This window comes from Thunnus albacares, chromosome 24 (assembly GCF_914725855.1).
Source record: "Thunnus albacares chromosome 24, fThuAlb1.1, whole genome shotgun sequence".
NCBI classification, from domain to species: domain Eukaryota; kingdom Metazoa; phylum Chordata; class Actinopteri; order Scombriformes; family Scombridae; genus Thunnus; species Thunnus albacares.
Window position 1 is genome coordinate 8,831,223 of NC_058129.1, and position 21,598 is coordinate 8,852,820.

Consider the following 21,598-nt stretch of genomic DNA (forward strand, 5'->3'; position numbering starts at 1 on the left):
ATTCATGATTTGTGAATATGCACCATCTAAGGCAGTTTTACATTTGTTTTAAGAACAAATTCAGGTAAGAACATATTGATGAATCCTGGATTTGTGCTTAAAACGTTCGTATGCATGGTTTAAGCACAGATGTGTGTGTACGCCCTGTTTGTGAATAAGGCCCAAGGTCTCTTATAGTCCTTGTCCTCTCTACCTTTTTCCTCTTTTCTTTTGCCTCTTATGCTCAGTTCTCTCCCTCCTTTTAAGTTCCTCTCTTTCTCTCAGCTACTTTATGTGAGAAGCCATGCTGTATGCATTTAGTTAAGTTAAGGGAGAGTGCACACACACACACGTATATATATATGTAAAACACTATAAGGTAGCTGACTGGAGGTTAAAACAGGATTTTTTTTTTTTTTTTTACATTTTTAGCCTTCTACTGTGGCACAAGGAGACAAACTTGGCTGCTGGCCATGCAGACTTTTATCTTTCCTCCACAGAAAAGGAAGCTTTTCAGTATCTGGCAGGGTCACGTAGCCTGGAATAGTTTTTTTTCCCCCCCCAAACTTTGAAAGTATTTCATTTTTATTTTATCTGGCACATGTGCACAAAAAAATGGTATTTCTATTTATTTGTCTTTGTTGCTACAGATGTGCCTGTGCAGGATTTTATGAAACAGCCTCTTTTCATTTCAGGTTTGCTTTCGCTGATTGTGTTTTTATTTGTAACCTTTTGTTTTTGTGACAGACCCTATCACCCCGCATCTGTCACTTCTTGCTCCCTCTCCCCACTGTTTATCAGTTTATCAGCCTCCTCTCTTTCTCCAATATTCTCCTTTCCTCTCATTTTCTCTCTCCCCCCAACCCATCTGTCCGCCGGGAAAATTGACCTCATAAAAAATGAAAAGGATTATTTAAGAGAAATAGCAGCGTAATGAAAACCTATTATTGTATCCCATGGCGTGCACTGCCTGTGGCGGCTGCCGCTGGCCGACCGCAGTCCTGTTTAGTTAGATTAGGCGGCGGTGGGTGGGGTGGCGACGACGTGCGGGTTTTCTTCTTGTTTTCCTTTTCTTCACTTTATTATTTCTCTCATTGTCTCACCTCTATCTGTTCTCATTTTCTCTCACAATCACAATATCTCTCTTTCTCTGCTCCTTTTTCATTTCCTCCCTCCGTCTGTGTCATTTCGTCTCTCACTAACCCTCCTCCTTTTGATACTTCTGCAGGGAGTCATTTAGGTACCAGCGCTAGTAGATACTAGTATAATCATCCACAAAGCAGCACTGAAGTGATTTATACGCCGCTCTGTATCTCAGTATGTGTGGCTCGTAATAATATGTGGTATTTACTGTGTGGTTTTTGTGTTTTAGTGGCGGATGAGAGCAACGTGGGATCATTGGTCGGGCAGAGAGACGGTGAGTGTTTGATATAATCTTAAACACACATGCATACACTCAGAGAAAACGCTCTTCTTATTTTGTTTCTGACCCGCCAATTTCTCTGTTTCTCTCCCTCGTTGCCACGCGCAGTTGCAACAGTTAAGCCTCTCTACACACGAAAACAAATTAACCTTGTGTGTGAAGATTCTCATTTTCTCTCTTTCTTTGCTATCTATTCTCAAACATTCTCTTTTTTTTTGCCTGCCCTCTCCTTCCACTCCCTGGCTGACAAAGCTGAGTTGTGAAGCACTTAGTGTCTAAGCTCTGGCTGCTTTATAGCCATCCAGGTCAGCAGGCCCACAGTGTTCAATCCTCACCCAGCTGACAGCAGCCGTATTGCATTACAATGGCTTCCGCCTCAGTTATTTCTCTGTGCTCAGTTCTGCCTTGTTTTATTTGAGAGAAGTCTGGTTAAAGGGAAAATATAAAGTCAGTTTTACTGTTTTGTTTTACTGAGTAATATTATACTGTTGTATTTCAAACTGCTTTATATCCACTTCATTCTCAAGAATTGTGACATTTTACATTTCTGATTGCAGGAACAACTGTTCATTTAGAATTAACCAAAACTAGGAGGTACTTAAGACTTTTACCTTGTTATGCAAATGTGTTGGCAGTTTAACATATCAGTGTCATGTCTGAATGAGCACCTAAGTCACTTTTACAGTCCCTGGTAACATTTCCATAACACTTCCATGAGATATATTTTCAATTTTCATTCACGCCAATCCCATGGATGGATGAATAACTATCAAGTAAAATGCTTTACATACATGTGAGCAAACAGGGATCCAGCTTAACGTCCTGTCATTATCTGCTCGTGCACTGTCAGACATTATAAAACAGGCAGCAGAATTTGCTCTCTAACAATGTTGACTGATGAAAATGATGAGAAAATATATTAGAGGATTCACTGTGACAGCATCCCTCGGGCTCAAGATGGTCATTAATTAAGGCTTCAGCGTCAAAATGGCGGTTTTAAAAATCCATCACTGACACAGCCTGTGAAAGGACAGAGAACACTCTTCTTCTTCTTCCTCGATATTGTCACTTTCACATCACTGCTCCCTCTACTGCACAAATATGCCAAATATCACGCAAGCGCTGTGTCCTTTCCCGCAAGGTATATCTTACCTAATGAGTGTCTGAATGAGAAAAAGCCATCGCTTTAAACGTGACATAACATGCTTTTTGTGATTACTGTTATAGTGTCAGATGTCTATGTAGAACATAGTCAACGTTCCAAAACCTGAGGTGAACGTATGTAAAAATGCTCCCATCAAGTCAAAAGCCAGGGCTTCAGCCTGCTCTGAACACTCTGTTTGGAAAGTTACTTCTATTTTCTCCTTGTGATGATGTCAGAATTGTTTGTGTATGCCCACAAATGGCTGTCCGTTCTGTAACCTTGGTTGCTAAGGTAGTTGCTAAGGTTGTTCCACAGGTTGTTTGTGATGTCCACTCATATTTTGGGTTGGATTCAGGCTTGAACATGTAGGGATGTATTTGAGAAGTTTATATTTCAAGTAAAGAACAGGAAAAAGAAGCAAACATGTCCTTTTTTCAAACCTTTAACAGATAAACATGTTTAAAGCTGCAGCTTTAATGACTAGAGGTTGATGGTAGAAAGGTATTTGTTGTCTAGTCCATTTAGCCTTGAAGTCGTCACACCCTTCACTGAGAGCTGAGAGCCCTCAGCAGAACATGTACAGATGACCCTTTCTTTGTCAAGCAGTCAGCAAGCTGCTCCTTGGTGGCTCATCACATGATCTGCTGCATGGTCCCAGAGTGGATGATCTTCTTGACACTGCTGATTTTGAGGCGGAGTCTCTTCCCCGTGACTGATTTGGTGGACTTGACAGCATCAAGAAAAGAGTGATTGTCTGTTACACACACATTGGGCAAATTGTTATGTGTGCAATCACCTGTGGTAAGCTCTGAGTAGAGTGCAGCTAAGAAAACTGCACTGTCAATGCCATCTCCGAGTGCCAAAGTCGCTCCTGCTAAAGTGCTTCGGACAACTCTCCTGATCCTCTTTGACTCTTTTCTCTCCAATCAGCATGATCAGGTGTCCGTCTCGAGTGCCTCGGTCTGGAAGGTTTCCCATAGAGGAATCACTGAACACCACCAGTTTCAGGGAGCTGTCTTTTCCCAAGCACTGAAACCTCAAGGTCACCTATTCTGATTTTAATTTTCTGATAAATTTGTTTGCACAGTGCAAGGTCTGAATACTAGCATGCTTTGTGCTGGATGCTAGGATGGATATGTCACACTCTGTCTTGCCACCCACAATATTTGGCTGATCTGTGTGTATACTTTGTTGCACCTGTATCTCATCCTCCAAAGAGTCGACCTCCATGCCAATGTAGCTGACACTGTTGTATTCTTCACATCCATCTTGAAAAGCAGCTTTCAAGTGAGGGGTGACTGTTGTGGAGAACGTTTCTGAACCACCTCAGATGAATTCATCCACATGGCAAGCAAGGACTCCCATCACGTTGCAAGAGTCATCCAGCCAGTAGAACACTACTGGATCAACTTTTGACACAGTCGCTCCCAACTGCTGTATAGTGTCTTTCACTATGTTATACCAATACAAAAAAGCATCTGCAAGGACACAAACACACTACTTCAACTTCCATAGGGTTCCTTTGCTCTGAGCTTCTTAGGGAGGCTGGATGTAGACATTTCGGTTTAACTCTTTACCTTGTTAAAAAGCTGCTTTAATGTCCATGGACTTCAGCTGCCATTTCTTTTGATATACAACAGCCATGATCATTTTTTGAGACTCTGAGGCACATGTCGATGAGTCTTTTGGGAGCTCCTTAGCGTTAATTTCAACTAATCTAGCTTTAGGTACACCACCATCAGGTGTCTCCTTGAGTGTGCATACCCACCTCATAGAGATGCATTTCTGGCCTTCATCTTTCACCTCTTTCAACACATTGTTCTTTTTCCATTTGCTGAGTTCACTGTGTTTGGCAGGCGAAAAGGCATCATCATTCACAGTATGTCATCTTCATGGCAGTCAGCGCATAACTCGGCATGCACAGACAGAACCACTTGAAGACTGTCTACTTGTCCTAGGTCAACTGACCCTGATGTGTCAGAACAACAGGCTCAGTGTACTGCAAATTGTACCAGTTTTTGTGTGTTTCAGTGGCCTTTCCTGCCCGGCAGAGGATTTTTACAGTGTGTGCTTGGCCACTTCTACTATCTGTGTATGTAACTACTTGTCCAGTTTTCAGCCTAAGGTCTTCACAAGCAGTGAATGAGTGTGTCTGTGTTGCGTCAGATTGACCATGATTACCCCCCTCTAGGCTTTACTGATGTGTGAGGGGGCTCACTGTTATCCTCAACACCAAGGGATTCATCATTTGTAGATGTGTTATAGTTATTCTCATTTAGTCCAGCCTTTGGTAACATGGTATGATTGTCCCTTTTTCCCAGAATTGCTTGTGGGCCATTTACCTTTCGAAGCCTGGATTCATGTACCGGAACGTAGGTGCCCCCATGCCTAATAAATATCACCGCACCATCTGGCCGATGACCACACCTGGACCTCTGTACAAATCCACCTGCTTGTAGTAGACTTTGTCCCCTGTTTCGTATCAGTCATCAATGGGCTGCAGCTGTTTACGAAGGGCTCTTTGGATCGTCTCTGCTTATCAGTGAGAACTGAAGGCAGATTTGGGTTCTGTCCGAGCACTAGGTGGTAGGGATTGTAGCCATAGGTATTGTGCATATAGTTCTTTGCCATCAGGGCCTAGTCTAGGCCTGTTTTCCAGTCACATCTGTTGTCTCTCTTCATTTTCATCAGGATTTCAGTGAGTTTAATTATGCCTTTCCAGTGCAGTTTTGCTTAAAAGCAATGGGATATCTGCTGGGATAAGTTCTGTTTCAATTTGACATCTAGTCTGTCATATCATGGCTGGAATTTTTTCCTTCTTTGTAGAATGAACAACTCTCCCATTGCCAAACTTCAATGGTCTTGCACTCTTTATGTCCTTCATTTTCAATAACTCCCTCTGTTAGTCCACTTATGTAATGATCAAGCCTTTTTTCTCCGTATACCATTCTAGTGCAAGCTGTGTTAATCACAGCTGATCCTAAAAACTCCACCATGAAGATCTCTGTCAGACAATCATTCTTTTGACAACAAAGTAATGTTCCATTCTTCAACAACAATGGTCAATCTCTCTTCTTCTGTCAATTTTGCATGTTTATTTTTGTGTGGACAATACTTTGCCCAGTGCTATCTGCTTTGGCAGACTGTACATCTTGTTCTTCTCCCATATTTGTCGTGTTGATTCGTGCCCTGAACAGCCATCTGAATTTGCAAACTTGACCCACTTTCTCACTTGCCGGTAAATCGTGTGTAGTGGGCAGAGTCCACAGCATCTCCACTCACTTGCAGTTCACCAGCACCTTTCTGTGCCGAAATATTGCCAAAGATTCTCTTAAAGGCTGGCTTCATGTTCAGAAGTGTAGTCATTCCCTCATCGTTGTTCAAATCCTCTGCAGCGATTTCCAGTGCATGGTCCCTTGCTCTTCCCATTAGCAATAAGGCAACCGCCAAGGCCTGCTTCTTCTTCTCCAGGTTGCTAACCAGTCCCCAAATTTCAACCTCATTTTTCCAACTTTCATAAGACTTCATTTTGTTGAACGCTGGCTGAACTTTGTAATTGCCAGCTGCCATCCTCTGCTACCAATGTTGGTTCAATAATTACAACGACAACTGTATATATGAAGACTACTGAAACTTGTACTCAACGCCAATAACAACAGCAGCATCCGTTTTTCTCTTACATAGCATGCGCGCCCCTCACACATGCACAATGAGTAACATAGCACAGATGAACCTAGCAATGTTATGTATTCCATGTGTGAAACGGGCTTCCTAAATTCAGACTTAAAAACAGAAAATCGAAAGACATCACAGTGGAAAAGAAGCATAGCAGCAATGAAAGCTTGACAACAAAGATTTGAAGCATGATGTCATGATTGGCATTATGTTTTGAGTATGCCATTAAATAATAGAAAATAAATGGCTGTAAAAAAGAGTGTGTGAAATCGACAAGATAGATGACAGATAACGACAGAAAAGATTGCTTGCAAAGTTATTGTAGCTCGTATGCACCAGTCCCTAAGTTGACTTGTGTATGTGGAACAGTTTGTGCTGTGATAGGTTTAGATATGGGAGCAGTAAATTTCCACTGAGTCAGATATAACTGCTCCAGCATTGCTTCTCAGCGGCCAACACTGGAGGTTGTTCTGGCCTGCTCCAGTATGAATATAAATCAGAGTGTTGCTGACAGAGAGTGTGCATGCTCAGTTGACCAGCTCTACTGTAGCTGGGTTGGAGAAGTCATTATTTTAATTGCGGGGTTCAGCGATGTAGACACATTGCATCTCATTTAAAACACACTGTACGAACCATGACCAGCATTTTAGTTCTGATGCTGGGAGACAGCCCCAGCGCCCTTTTTTTTTTTTTTTTTTACTGTGTGTCTTTATTAAAAGACACACACACACGCATGCACGCACACACACACACACACACCGATCTCTTAAACCCACCTGCAACAGCCAGCTAAGCCCGTTGCCGGCGGAATACAAATGTCCCGAGCACCGTTGCTGACCTCAAATCCCCCACACTCAGCATTCCCACAAGTGGCTTCACCTCCGCCCTCCTCCTCTTCTTCCTGATACCCCCCCCCTTCCACCACCACCACCACCACCACAACCCCCTCCCCTCCTATCCCACTATGATTTTCCTGGCATTTCTGATCAGCACCAGTAACCCTTATGGCCCATGATAAATAAAGCGATCCATTTCTCCGCCGCAGCATTCCTCTCGTCTTGTTTTTCATCCCCTCTCCTGTTGACGTCTCAGCTAATGCGTATTGACAGGGCTTTTGCGTGTTTTTCATTTTTGCTGATGCAGTGTATTTGCCTAGGTTCCTGCGCTATCCCCTCCCTCTGCCGCCCCCCCCCCCCCCTTTCTTAAATGGCCTCAGTGTTTCTTTATGGGCTTTGACATATTTCATTAGGCGGATGGTCTTAAGAGGCCTGCCTGGCTTCTTTAATCTGGCTAAAACCCTTTTTCTCTCTGGCTAGAGCGCTTCACTCCTCTCTCTCTCTCTTTCCTCTCGCTCCATCTTTCCCTCTGTCACTTACTCAAGATGTGTCCCTCTCTCTCTCTCTTTCTTCTCTCTTGATTCTCCAGTCTTAGGAGTCTCCATCTTCAATAGAGCTTTTAGTTGGGTTTTTTTTTTCTCTTTTTTTTCCCACTTTCATCTTCACCACCACTCTCGTTCTTTCCCGCTTCCCCCCCCCCAATCGCTTCTCTCCTGATTATTCTCCGTCTCCTGCTCTCTGTCGCCAGGCTCATCCCCATTTTTAGTATCCTCTCAATCCCAAACCTTCGTCTCTCTCTTCCTTCCCTTTCTCTCTCTTCCTCTCTTACATCCAATTTTCTCTTTATGATCACTTGGATTCTCTTTCTCTCAACAGGCTGATCCTTTTTTATTCACTCTCTGTTATCTTCAGCCCTCTCTCTCTCACTCCTTTTCTCTTCCTCTCTCTCTCTCTCTCTCTCTCCATCCTCTGCAGCTGTATCTGTTCCAGCCTTATGTGATTATGGTGAACATGCTCCAGCCGTGGAGTTTCCTCTACCGAGTCAGCCCTAGCCCAGCATCTTTTAGTGCCTCTGTCTGTGTGTGTGTGTGTGTGTGTGTGTGTGTGTGTGTGTGTGTGTGTGTGTGCATAAGCGTTTGTACACACCCCACAGACAGCCTGAAGAGTAATGGACAGATATCCCTTCATTCATCCCTCCATTTCTCTCCCTTAGAGTCTAACATCTCCCCTGGCAGCTGACTGCCCTCTTACAACACACCTGGGAGCTCATCCAGCACACACACACACACACTATACAGGGCTGTGGAGAGGGTTATACTGCAATACTTAACCTCACACACATCTCCAGTACTTGTTAGTTATACATTTTTGTTTGTATGTTTTTTTTTCCCCAGTCTTTCAGTGTGTTTCTTTCCATGTGTTGTGTTTTCTGATTGCCTGGATGTTTAGATGTTTTGCTAACAGCTAACCCTTCAGCACAGCCACCGGTGCCATCACTCTGTGGGCCCATTAGTCCCCGTCATCTCCTCTCTGCACAATGAGACTTTAAAACCAGCCGGCATCCTGCCAGCGCCGAAGCTTTATATTCACACTCTTTGTTTGGGCGCTGCGTAACTCTGCCTCTCACTGTCATTCCCTCCTTACCTCTCTCTCTCTCTCTCTCTCTTTCCCCCTCTCTCTCCCTCTCTCTTCCTCCCTGCCTCTCTCAGTTCTTTGCATCCGGCTTGTCATTGTTGATTTAAGTGGAAAGTCACCATGTTGCGATGATTTGGATTGATGGATCATTCTGTGTCTGCAAGGCCCATCTGTCTGTCTGTGTGTGTGCGTGTGTCTCGTATTTCTATTCTCGTAAGGACCAACTGTGTTTGTACGAATAAAGTGATGAATGAAAACTTCACTTTTCATCAGTAAATTTAGAATTAGAATCACGTTAAAACCACGATCAGACTGTAAGATATCTGCGTGAAAATGGAACAACAGATGTGGGACATCGGGCACAAGAGTTAGTCCTTTTATCCCATGTGTTTTATGGTGGAAGACGGCCAGTTCTGCATCTAGCATAGTCAGGTCAGTGTAATTGGGTTGATTAGGGTCCTATTGCATTGCAGCGGGTCTTTGGTCTGTGTGTTAATATGAGCTCTGATCGCATGGTGCTTCTAAACAAGACAGGAAATGAGAGGAGAGAGGGAGAAGATGACACACAACAAAGATTACCAGCCAGGCTCGTAGTGGGGAGGTTACAATTATAAGGTCGACGTCTTTGACTTAAGCCACCGGGACGTCCCCAACAATCTGTTTTCTGAAGTGAGACAAAGTGAAAACTGTGAAGTGCCGGAAAAATTACATGTGTTACATCTCTTTTTGACCGTGGCTGCTGATTAATTAGTGAAGCGTCATGCTGCTGCTAATTTTTGGTGTAAGACACTGTGTCTCTGGATGTCCTTGTGACCATTTAGGATCTGGACTTTTATTTTTTTTAAATTTATTTATGCATATCTGGTTTGTGTAGGTTTTCCATGGCTCAGTTTCAGACCAAGTCCAATATTTTCTGCCTGATAAGATCTTTAATATAACACATTTCACAAGACAACAACAGAAAGACTACTTTGTTAGTTTGTTTTTCCTACTTTTGCGAAGTTTTACAATATCTATGGTGTGTTAAATGGCCATTTGGACGTCTTGCAGGTCTATGATTGCTATGATGTGATGAGGGTTCATTGTGTAGATGGATATTTCTCTAAGCTAAGTCATGGCAGGACCATATGACCATCTGGAAAGCCAAAAACGACATGTCGTATAATCCTGGTGTTAAAGTTAGGTGGATGGTTTAATAGTCAGTGAAGGTCTTCGCCAGTATAGCATTACAAAGGTGTGTGTCTCAATTTATACACTACAGTTCTCCCTCATTGCACAAGCCCTTTTATCTGCCATGCATTTACAAATGGCACATGTCCCACTCCACGCAGTTCGCTCCAACTCTCATCCATACTCTGCCACCCCCGCTATGCTGCTGTAATCCAGTAGAGGTAAGCAGTAATTATGAAATGGCCTTTTAAGTCCCCTCTGGTTATTAAAGCCATTCATCTAGTTGGAGGCTGAATACACACAGCCCATATGTCCCCATTCTCTCATACATCTAAACAGCTAAACACAATTACTGCCAGAGCAGCGCCTCCATCCAGCTCCATCCTCCATCCTCTGATATAGCTGAGTGCATTCAAAGAGTGATGAAGGGGTGGGTAATGATTGGACAGGTTTTTAATTGGAGTGGAGTTTTGATTGGCCATAACATGAATTGGATTTGCTTTGAGTGGCTGGACAGTTGCCTGGAGCGATACAGTATGAGGCTGGGTTTGTCTTATGATTAGAAAATACTTAGAATATGAAGACAGAGCATTAATGACAGCCGCCTGTTTAGCAAAAGCCTGATGCATCTTATTCCTCTGTCGACATACTGCTGCATTATTGTCCAAAAACAATCTAAACATGTTCCTTTAATACCATGAACATGGGCATTGTATTTTATTTTGAGAGAATCCCACATATACCATCCTGTTGTTGCAAATACTCACTAGCACAAACAAATGTGTATTCATCCACTGCTGCAAATAGTCCCCAAAAAATGCACTATTTACTCCTGTTTGAGTAGTGTTTGCTCAAAACAACAATGCCCAGCTGTTTTATGACATGACTCAGCCTTTTTAAAAATTGACCTGTATCTTTTTTTAACACATTTATGTGATCTGTTGGAACTAACAGGCACTCTTTAAACTTCTCACATGTCATCATAGGTTTGCTCTAATAAATGTTTAAAAGCCTGTATTCAAGACATTTCATCTAAGGTGAAACACGGACTGTTGAGAGAACTTTTTTTTTTTGCTCTGTTCATTTCTTTGTGTAGTTTAAACCATTCAAATCCATTCATAAACATTTATTGAGATGAAATTGTTACTATCTGTTGTAATTCAATAACTTTCAAGGCTCCAAATTAGATAACTTTTATGGAAACACTGTAAATAGGAAGGGGCCTTTCTGTTGCTCACAAGTATGATCTAAGGCTTCTACAGAATTTAATTCAATAACCTTTATTGAGCAGCACTGAGAGCAGGCTGTCTTTTACAGGTGTGTAGTGTGTCTGTGTGTGTGTGTGTCATGGGTTTTTATAGTGGTGTGGAGGTCAGGGCCTGTTTTACTGGTGTCTAGAACAACGGCTGTGGGTTTTATTAGCCGGCTCTGAGATTGGATCCTAGATGGAAAGTGTGTGTGTGTGCATCTGTTTCTTACATGTGTGTCTCTATAAGCATAGATTTGTGCATTGTTGTGTGTGTGTGTGCATCTTTGTGATCATGGAGGCATGTGTGTATGTGGTCTCTGTACCCCATTTAAAGAGCTACAGCCAGGAGCAATGAGCCCCTTTTCACTGTTGGTCAAAGCAAAAACTTTATTACTCTTTTTTATTTTATATTGTTAGATTCTTCTAATTGTCATAGATCATACCTCAAAAAGTCACACACCTCCTTTCCTACGGTACTGGTTTCTTCCAAAAATTGCAGGATGAAATCGGTTTGGAGTAGTTAGTAGAGCATCAATCCCTTTTTCAAACATGTGAGAATGAAATGCAAATAGTTGAACACACTTAATTACACTCGAGAAATATAGGCATAGTTTGCTTTGCAAGATAGTTGGCTAGTACCAGCTAAAATTAGTAGCCATCCCTCAATCTGTTTGCTCAACACTTTTTGATGAGTGTCGCTCAACAGAAATTCAAGAGTCACAAAAGGTTTCAGTCATCTCTATGGTAACCAGAAGCTATCTCCCAGCCAACTTGTTACACAGCTTGTTTACCGTAGTACCATTATATCATTCCAACTGGGACTAATTAAACAAAGACGTTACAAATGATCTAAAGTTAAAGACCAAAATGTGAAATAAGGAAAAATGATAAGCAAAATGATGTTGGTGATGTTAGTAACGATACTCGATCACACTGCGTGACAAAATACGACGGTGTCCACAACATAACAAAGTTCTCCAGGTGCGTACATGAAAGGAAAGTGTCAAGCGGCACTTTTTTTTTCTGTTAAAAATACATAATTTCTGTCAAGCAACACTTATCAAAAGTGTCGAGGAAAATAGGTTACTACTGCTCAGTCTGAGCTTTTATTGGCAATGGAGCAGACACTGCTGTGATGTCAGCACAGTCTCATCTGCACTCATGCTGCTTCCTGTACATTGTGTTAAAAATACAGCTATTACCATGTCGGCAGGTTCCTTTCATCTATGGCTTTATTACCTATGTTCTCTAAATTGATTTGCATTGTGGATATAGGCTTTTTTATGTGAATTAATGCCCCTTAAAATTTTTGGGTGACGCAGACAAGATTTAGATTTTTTTTTTTTTTTTTTTTTTCAAGAAAAGTGGCAGTAGTGTAGACGCTGGTGTATAAGTGAGTGAATAAGTGAGTGTCATTTTCAATAACAACACAAATAATTGACATGAAAATCTCTAAATACATACACAGTATTTACTCTAATATAAAGTGGGAGATTACTGAGCTACGAAAACAGATTCAGTGAAGTTTTAAAATAATCCCCCCAAAGTCTTTGAATATATGTTAAGTTGCAGAAAATTGCGTCATTATTTTCTCATTATTTCCCCCACGTCCCCCGCTCTAATTGTGGCCCCCCAGAATTTTGGCTTGCATGACGTCCCTGGTCTAAAGTGTATCCTTGGTAACTCACTGTCACCCCTCTCTCTCACACACACACACACACACACACACACACACACACCTTCTCCGTGCCACCACCCCCAGCAGTTTTGATGGAGGGGGCACTTTCTTGTAACCGTGGCAACCTTTCAGCCAGTGTGCTGCAAAGCTGCTTGCTGTGGAGCACATTGTAGTCCAGTTGATAGGTAAGTGTTAAGACCCTGCTGAGACACTGTGGGAGGGTTCAGCAATGTGCCGGGGTTTATGTTGGTGTGTGTGTGTGTGTGTGAGAGAGAGAGAGAGAGAGAGAGAGAGAGACTGCTTGTTTGTAGATGGTGACCAAAACAACAATGTCAAATTTTTAAAAAGACGATATATGTGCATCAGTGCATAAGTCTGAATAGTGTATTAAATTTGCACCACGCACACAGTCTGGCAAAGCCTTTAATGTGGACCTTTTTAATTCATTTATGTGTTCACTGGGTGAAATAAGTAGAGAGTTGTGTGCAGACAACTTTTATTCAGAATTGATAGTGTTTGCAAACTTTTAGCATTAGACTGCAATTATCATTTTTAAAGGACCAGTGTGTAAGATTTAGGGGCATCTATTGGCAGGAATGGAATATAATATCCATAAGTATGTTTTCATTAGTGTATAAGCACCTGAAAATAAGAATTGTTGTGTTTTTTGTTACCTTAGAATGAGCCCTTTATATCTACATAGGGTGCAGGAGCCCGCCATGTTGCACCGCCATGTTTCTACAGTAGCCCAGAACAGACAAACCAAACACTGGCTCTAGAGAGGGCCTTTCACGTTTTTCGCGAGTTTCGCAGCCGCTGTAGGCTCTCCTACATGCTTGAAAGGGAGGGGTTGAGGGGAGGGATATTCAGTTGGTTGCGTTCTGCAACCTCACCACTAGGTGTCACTTAATCCTACACACTGATCCTTTAAATTATTCACGCAAAATATCACTCAGATGGAGTTTGACCCCCGTGACATATGGTAAACGTGTACTTAACCAAAGCTGCATCAGTTTGCCTCAGTCACAGGTGGCAGGTGTGTCACTGCCACTTTTTAAAATACAAATCACGGAGCAGTGTTAGTCCATGCAGGGCCTGTCAGCACAGCAGAACCCAGAGGCTACGTTCCAGGCAAAGACTTCACTGCTGTCTGCTCAATACAGACATGACAGCAGTCAGCCTCTACAGAAGTCACAATATACATATCACATAGAGACAGGTGAGTGTGTTTTTGTGTGTTAGGTATTTACTGTAAGTAGATGGATACTGGCATGCGTGTGTTGTTGCTGGGCGTCTGCAATATACAAACAGGTGTGTGCTTTTTGAGTGGATGTTGGTAGATACTTTAAAGTGTTTGTGTGTTTAGTGTGGAATGCAAGCACTGTTTTTGAGTGGTAATTGGCAGGTTCTTTGTTTTCAGCAACATTCTTTAGCATTAAGTTTGTTCCTGCACTGAATTTCCCCAAAGTTACTTGTCAATCACAAGCTGAATAAGTATTGTTTTATAGAAAGTATTTTTCCTCTGTAAATCACCGCTTTTGAAAGTTTTCTTTTAATAATATCCTCAAGGTTCCTAAACAGAAACACCGGAGTCTCCCAGATCCTTTAAGCACACTATATATTAGATTTACATTATAGTCATCAGTTTAAATCAACTTTGTTCAGCATTTCCTGCATGGGGTCATGTGTGAATGTGTGCAGGGATCGATATTCAGGGAAATCTGTACTGCTCACTTCAAGACCTAGTGACATTTCTGCTGTGTTAATGGAAGCGGGGTTACCTCCCTCTAATAAAAGACACTTTCACATGTACTGTGACGGTTTGGGCTGAATACATGGTTCTAGGAGAGACTCTTAATTATGATACTGTATTAAGAGACAGTTGTTTTGAGATTTGAATGCTAGAGACACAAAATGGTTTTCTTCTGTCAAGACAGGGCAAACTATAGCTTTATCAGGCTGAGCACATCTGGTACCTACATCAGCCTTGTCCTCCTTCTTCTGTTGAGTTTCATGGCGGTTGGCATCTGCTGGGCTATCCCTTGCCCCCATCTATTCTGCATGTGTGAATAGTGAAAATCACTAGAGGTGCCTGAAAGGTTATCCCGGTAATTTACCAGGAACTATGTGTGAAAGAGGCTCTAGAAGTCTTATTTTTTCCCCCCTTTGTTTTGTGTGGCAAATTGCTCTAAATACCCATGAGACTCGTGATGTCTCATTCACACATATAGACTCCAACACTGGAGACGCGATAGGACGCCATTTATTGTGAACTGAACCTCGGAAAACATGCTGGCATCGCCCACCGCAACTCAAAGGCTTCGAAGTTGCCCAGCATGTTGATGTTGAGGAAGGTTCAACTTGGTGCAAATGTCACAATCGTTCCCCTCATGAAACATTCGAAACTCGACTCGACTACCTAAAAGAAGCTCGACACTTAAAACGACTCCTCCCGCTCCGCCGCTCGCTACAGCGAGATTAAAAAAAGTAGCAAAACAGGAAGCGAGGATGTGACATTTTTGCTTGATCTTGGATGGAGTAGCGTTACAGCTGTGAAGGACATTGCCCATCGTCCTGGCCTGTTTGGCTGTTAGGCTGTTTGTCAAATATGTGCACCAGCTTGAATCAGTGGCAATCAGGCAGACATGATGCGAACGGATCCGTGAGAGCATCTGCTGGCACAGCAGGCAGCGATATGTGATAAACGCTGATTTCACCCTCCATTGGATCGAGCTGGCGATGATAGCCACCTCTCCCCCGCTCATCCATCCTATTAAACCCTCATTATTCATTTACCTCCAGCCTCAACCGCCTGACATGCATGGAATGAGTGAACTCACAGCCACACACACACACACACACGCACACACAGAAACACACACTGTAGCAAAAGTGAATTGTGCTCATACTTTACTTCTTCTCCTATTTCATCTGAGGCGGTCAAGGACACACACCACTATCTCATACAGGCAGTATCATGACTTTTAATTTTTTTTTTTTTTCACTTGGACCCAAATCCTCACATTTTGTAGTATTCACACACACGTGCCCATGCTCTCACACACACACACACACACACACACAACACACACACACACACACAGCTTCTCTGTAGAGTACAGCAGTGCACTGGCAAGGAGCTTAATTCTATCAGGCTGCGAGCTGGACAGCCGTAATTACATTTGTGACACAAATCCTGCCTCTCAAATTGAGCGTTTTATTCCTGAGCGCTCCCCCCCTCTCTATTTATAACCCCTTATTCCCCATAAATCCCACTTCCTCTCAGAAAGTCAATTTAGGACTTAAAAGGCAGCAACGCTCCGCTTACTTTTCCCCCTCCTTCGACTCTATCGCCCGCTTCAGTTTCACTTCCCCTTTTCCCCGCTCTACTTCTGCGCTTTGAAGCCTCTGAAATGACAAAAAAAAAAAAAAAATGTCTTAAGCAGTGAGTGCCATGGTGCGAGAAAGTCATCCCTACAGGAAAGTTTTTAGAAGGGGAAAAAAAAAAAACGCTACTTGCATCCTGTCTGTAACTTCTTTGAAGAGTAGTTGTCACTATTTCATTGTGATACACAGCTGGGATGGGTTTCCAGGTTGAGAAGGTGTTTCCTTGACCCCTCTTGGTCACTTGTCCTTCAGTTTCTCACTCAGCCTGTAGGGTGGCCTCTACTTTTTCAGCAACTGCATGACATTTACTCTCTTTTGTCTCACTTTTTTTTTTCTATTTTCTTGCAGCTCAATATATCTTCAAATCCTCCCAGCCTTCACCCTTTTTCCCGGTGCCTCCTCCCCCTGCTGAATCAGCTGTGGCCTTCATCGCTCTCCCGCTCCTCCATCTCCCCCTTTCTTCCCCTCTCCAGTTGGAGGCCATACCTGAGCACTGTATGATGGCAGTTCATTTATTCCCCCCTCTCTCCCTTGCTTATGCATGAGCCTGTCACTTCCCATAGTGCCGCTCCTCACCTATCCCTGTAGCATTTCACCTCGTTCATCGTTTCTTTTCCTCCTCCTTTACGTTCCTCCTATAGGACTCTGAATTTCTCCTCATTTCTGTCAAACCTGTTTTTTTTACCCTCTCTCTCCTCTGCTTCCCTCTACATCACTACTTTGCATCTGCATAGCATCAAATTTCTGGTTTTTAAATTTTTTTTCGGTCTATTCCAAAAAGCTATATCCATTAGGAGGAAAGTGTGTGAGCTGATGCTGATTGCTCAGGTTATATCTTAGGTCTTATACTGTACTGACTATGCAAAGTTTGAAATGCAGACATAATCAACATGTAAGCCTTCAAAAATGTCAGGCCTTTAATATATTATATATATTAAGATTGCAGTATGTAAGTTTTGAATTAATTTAGAAATGTATTATTTATTTCCATATAACCACTGAAAAAGTCTATCATTCAACTCCATATGATTTATCCACATTTTAAATTAACATTCTCTTTAATCTTTAATCCTGTTTAAATAAACATGATTTGACAAAATACCTTCAAATATTTGTTTTTTCTTTTATAGTTTTCATTTGTAGTTTCAGAGTTTTCATTTGCAATATTTAGGGCTCTTTTCCCTCCATCTGTTTATGGATTTCAAGGTGTAGAAAATGACAGCAAGATAAAGGAATTACATCAAATTCATTATAATTAAAGACCAAACAAAATGCTGTAAACTAGACACACAGTAAACATAAATAGGGGAAGAAGAACAGCAAAAAAAGGGGGGACAATACCACTGTAAGTCAGGGTCATTTAGTGGGATAACCATCCAAAAACATCCATCAGTCTTCTAAAAGTCTTTCTCAAAGTATGACTAGTTACTCTGTGTACACAGGCACCATCTTGGAAAATATTCAGGAAGTCTGTTATTGTGCACCTGATGCTCTTCAATTAACTATTAGTTAATCAATCTGGCACAAATGGACAAAGTATGTAATTATTCCAGTGCACCCTCTCCTAATTCATCCTAAATTTGTTGTCCCAGCTCTCCCTTCCTCTCCTGTAAGCTTTATTTAATCTGATCTTAACCTAAATTCGATTTCAGGGAGCATTAAGATTTTAAAAAGTTAAATGCAAATGCCTTGTAAATAAGGAAATATTAGTAGATGATAGTAAATGAGCACAGGTTAAATGTTTTGTAAGCAGTAGGCTAAATATTACTAAAAGCTTATGGTCACCATGCCAAGAGCCGTTTTAACATTTCAAATCATTCAGTCTCATTTTATCATTGGCTGCATTCTCATTTAGCAGTAAAACTCCCTCCTCCTCCATCAACCAGGCTCCCTCCCTCTCATACACTCTTTTACATCCGTCCACCTCCTCGCTCATCGGCCTCCTCCCGCCCGCTCTTGTCTCTTTTGTCTCTCAGAGCCTTCAGCTGATGGAGCGCTGGGCCCGACCCTGGGCCTCAGGAAGTCCAGCTCCCTGGAGAGCCTCCAAACGGCCGTGTCGGAGGCCAGGCAGAGCCACATCCAAGCCCAGGTGCCCTTCCACCGTCCTCGGCCACACATGGTACGAGGGCGGGGATGCAATCAGAGTTTCAGGACCGCAATCGACAAGTCCTATGATGGACCTTCAGAAGATGGTAAGACCAATCATTTTAGCATTTTTATATCAGGTTCAGGGACGTTACACTTTTACAAGAGATGTCCAATTGTGATCTGTAGAACTGCCAACAAGAAAGAAACAAAACTGTTTAAAAAAGTTCCTTTTTAATGTGTGTCTGTCACTGTTGCTATAATATATTTCCTTGACAATGTATTCATTTTAAATTAGACTCTACATCGCCAATGCACATCCCCTTAGGCTTTACAACACACTGGCACTCAAGAAGAGCCCGAGGCCTGCCAAGGGACAGTGCTTAGCCTAAGTACCTTAATGAAATGCTACATGATTTTATCCACTCAGCAATTTAAGAAGAACAACTTTATATCTTACAGCAGCATATTTTTTAAAGCTCTACCTTGTAGACCCACAGACATGTAATGTTGAGTGTGCGAGGGAAATTACATCCTCCATGTTAGCTGAAATGATTGAATTTTGACTAATGATGTTTGAGTGTGAAAAATTACACCATCTACCGCTCTATTAGATGAGAAAAGTCATACTTTCACTGCATTTGGAGCGGAATTAAAAGTATTCAGTTTGGAGGCAACATTAGTTTTTTTGACATTTAACAGCTCACTTGGTATCTGATACTTTAAATAAAACATTAAACCAAAAATTTGAATAACTTTAACTACTAAAATTCGATGTTGGTAAGTGGATAAGACTGCTGGTAGAACACATCCAGCTGTAGAAACTCTTGAGCGGCTCCTGCACCGGGAGGCTGCATAATAAATGTCCAACTGAACAGGTGTCTCAACAGCACAGTAGCACATACATGCATATTAAATTAAATATTAAATTCAATAATAAATGTAAAGCACACAGCTGCGTTTGAGTATGTACAGTATTCCAGCTGCATCTGCTGTTTCACGCTCCTCAGACGACGACCTGTCAGAGCAGAGCTCGGGTCACGAAACGCCGGCCAGCGGCTCCTCACGCCAGGGCCTGGACGCCGACGACGGGAAGAAGAAGAAGAAAACCAAAGGGAAGAAGAAAGAGAAGAAGAGCAAAGGAAAGAAGAAAACAGATGATTCTGCAGAGGATCTGGAGAAGAAGACCAAAAAGAAAGGATTTGCCCTCTTAAGGTACGGAGATCTGAATATGGTGACTCTTTGTGATTGGTTCTCTAAATTGAAAAGGTCACCTGATTAACAAGAAAAATGTGAGCTAAAACAGAGCAGGTAATGAGGCTTGTGTTTCATCACTACTGCTTTACTCCAGTGCAACAACAAGACAGTGATTGCTTTTGCTTTTCGCTTCCCAGAGGAAAATTGCTACCCGTTATTTTACTTTTCCATCTGGTTCTAGCACATATTTTCAGGTTCAGGTCTGATCAGCTGGTTTTAGATCACACTCAGAACCACGTAAAGATTTTTGAAGCGTTGAGGGGAAACTAAACATCAGATGCATCCTGTCAGTAAACAAGAAAATTTAGGTTTAATGTAGAAATCGAAGGAGAAAACAGCAGCTCCCCTGTCCTACTTTCACTTGGTTAAGTTTCAACAAATTACCTACTGAGCACAGCAGGATTATGGGATATTGGGTTATTAGATATGAAGACAACCTTCCCAGTAATGGAGGGTATCCATTATCTCCGACCCAACCAGATTGTCACCCCTTTATCAACGTGTCCCCATCGTGATTGTGGCGGTCCAATCCTCCCAACAGCGACGCTTATCTATTGGCAGTGACACGGTGTGGTCAGTGTATCACCGCACTTCCAACACTAGAGATTCAATTAGGCTGTGGCGAGAGATAGCGCAGCCCGAACGTCGGCCTACAGATGGCAGATAAGAATCCAATCGGCCACAGTGTCAAGGGCAGTAATGGAAGAGATGTTCACACGGTTAGGCCGGCGGTGGAGAGAAGGGCAAGATGAAGGACACGCACTAGAACTAGAGTTGCACAGAGTAACACATGTGAGCAGGGTTGTAGGTGAGAGAAAACCCTACCTAACATCACGTTCACATACTGTAGTGTTGCTTTTTTTTTTTTTGTCTGCTGAGATCTTGTCAAGCTTTTATAGCAGCATTTTCTACTTCACAGGCATTAACATTTTCTTTTATCTCTCATTTCTCATTGCTCTGTTGATCTTTGTTTCTCTCTTCTTTCTTTTTACAACCTCTTTCCACGTTCCTGTCTATGAGTCTCTGTTTCTCGGTCATGCCCACTCTGACTGTGGAAGGGTTACTTACTTGTGTTATGATCAAAGAAATGTCTTTGTTAGAGCTTCCTTTAAAACGTGATGTTTAGAATCATCTGTCAAGCACTCGACAATTAGAAACTCATGTTGTCAGTTGACTTTTTTTGTGCATCGTTGTACACAGATACATACAGGTTAACAGCATAGTGGGTTTCAAAGTTAAAAAATGTCATCTTGTGGAAAAATAACCCCTTGACTCTCACTGATGATCATGTAGGCCATTATAGGAGCTTTGTGTGTTGCCACTGGACTTTAGTGGGCTAATGTCATGAATAATAAAAATGAAAAATATCCATATAAACAAAAACAAGCACCTTCTAACTAAATAAGATAAAGAAGTTTTGAATCCTGGAACATCTTACACACACACACACACACACACACACACACCCCTTCTTCACTTTCTCATTCGTAAATTCAGCCTTTGAATTGAATTGACCACAATAGTCAGATACACTCACAACCAGCCCACTGTTCATCGAAACACTGAAGCAGAGTGCTTTTCTGACTCAACAATAGAGCCGAGCATTGTAAAAAGCTTCCAGATTGTTGCACCACAGACTAGCCCCTCTCTCTCTCTCTCTCTCTCTCTCTCTCTCTCTCTCTCTCTCTCTCTCTCTCTCTCTCTCTCTCTCTCTCTCTCTCTCTCTCTCTCTCTCTCTCTCTCTCTCTCTCTCTCTCTCTCTCTCTCTCTCTCTCTCTCTCTCTCTCTCTCTCTCTCTCTCTCTCTCTCTCTCTCTCTCTGGCCTTTATCTGGCCGACTTGATCGTTATTGAACTTGAAATATGACTTAATTTGCTGGAGTATTGCATGGTTCAATCTAATTGCCGCTCTCAAATGTTATTTTACTCCAATGGCAGCATTAGGAAAAGGGCAAATTATAAACATGTGACCTCAATTTACCTCTGCAATGAAAGTGTGCGCAACAGCAGCTAGCACAACAAATGCTGGAAGTGGGCCCTGTCCTTTCAGCGGCCATAAATATTTAGTTTAGCTGCGCCAGT

General features: G+C 42.2%; 1 protein-coding gene across 9 annotated transcripts in view; it reads left to right on the forward strand.

Moving 5' to 3' along the window:
* pard3ba (par-3 family cell polarity regulator beta a) overlaps window positions 1–21,598 on the forward strand; it is a 164,951-nt gene that overhangs the window by 83,156 nt on the left and 60,197 nt on the right. For all 9 annotated transcript variants that reach the window (XM_044345430.1, XM_044345431.1, XM_044345432.1 and 6 more), the window contains 3 exons: window positions 1,352–1,396; window positions 18,153–18,368; window positions 19,272–19,476. In XM_044345430.1, coding sequence (XP_044201365.1) covers window positions 1,352–1,396; window positions 18,153–18,368; window positions 19,272–19,476 — 466 coding nt within the window. The remainder of the gene's footprint in view (window positions 1–1,351; window positions 1,397–18,152; window positions 18,369–19,271; window positions 19,477–21,598) is intronic.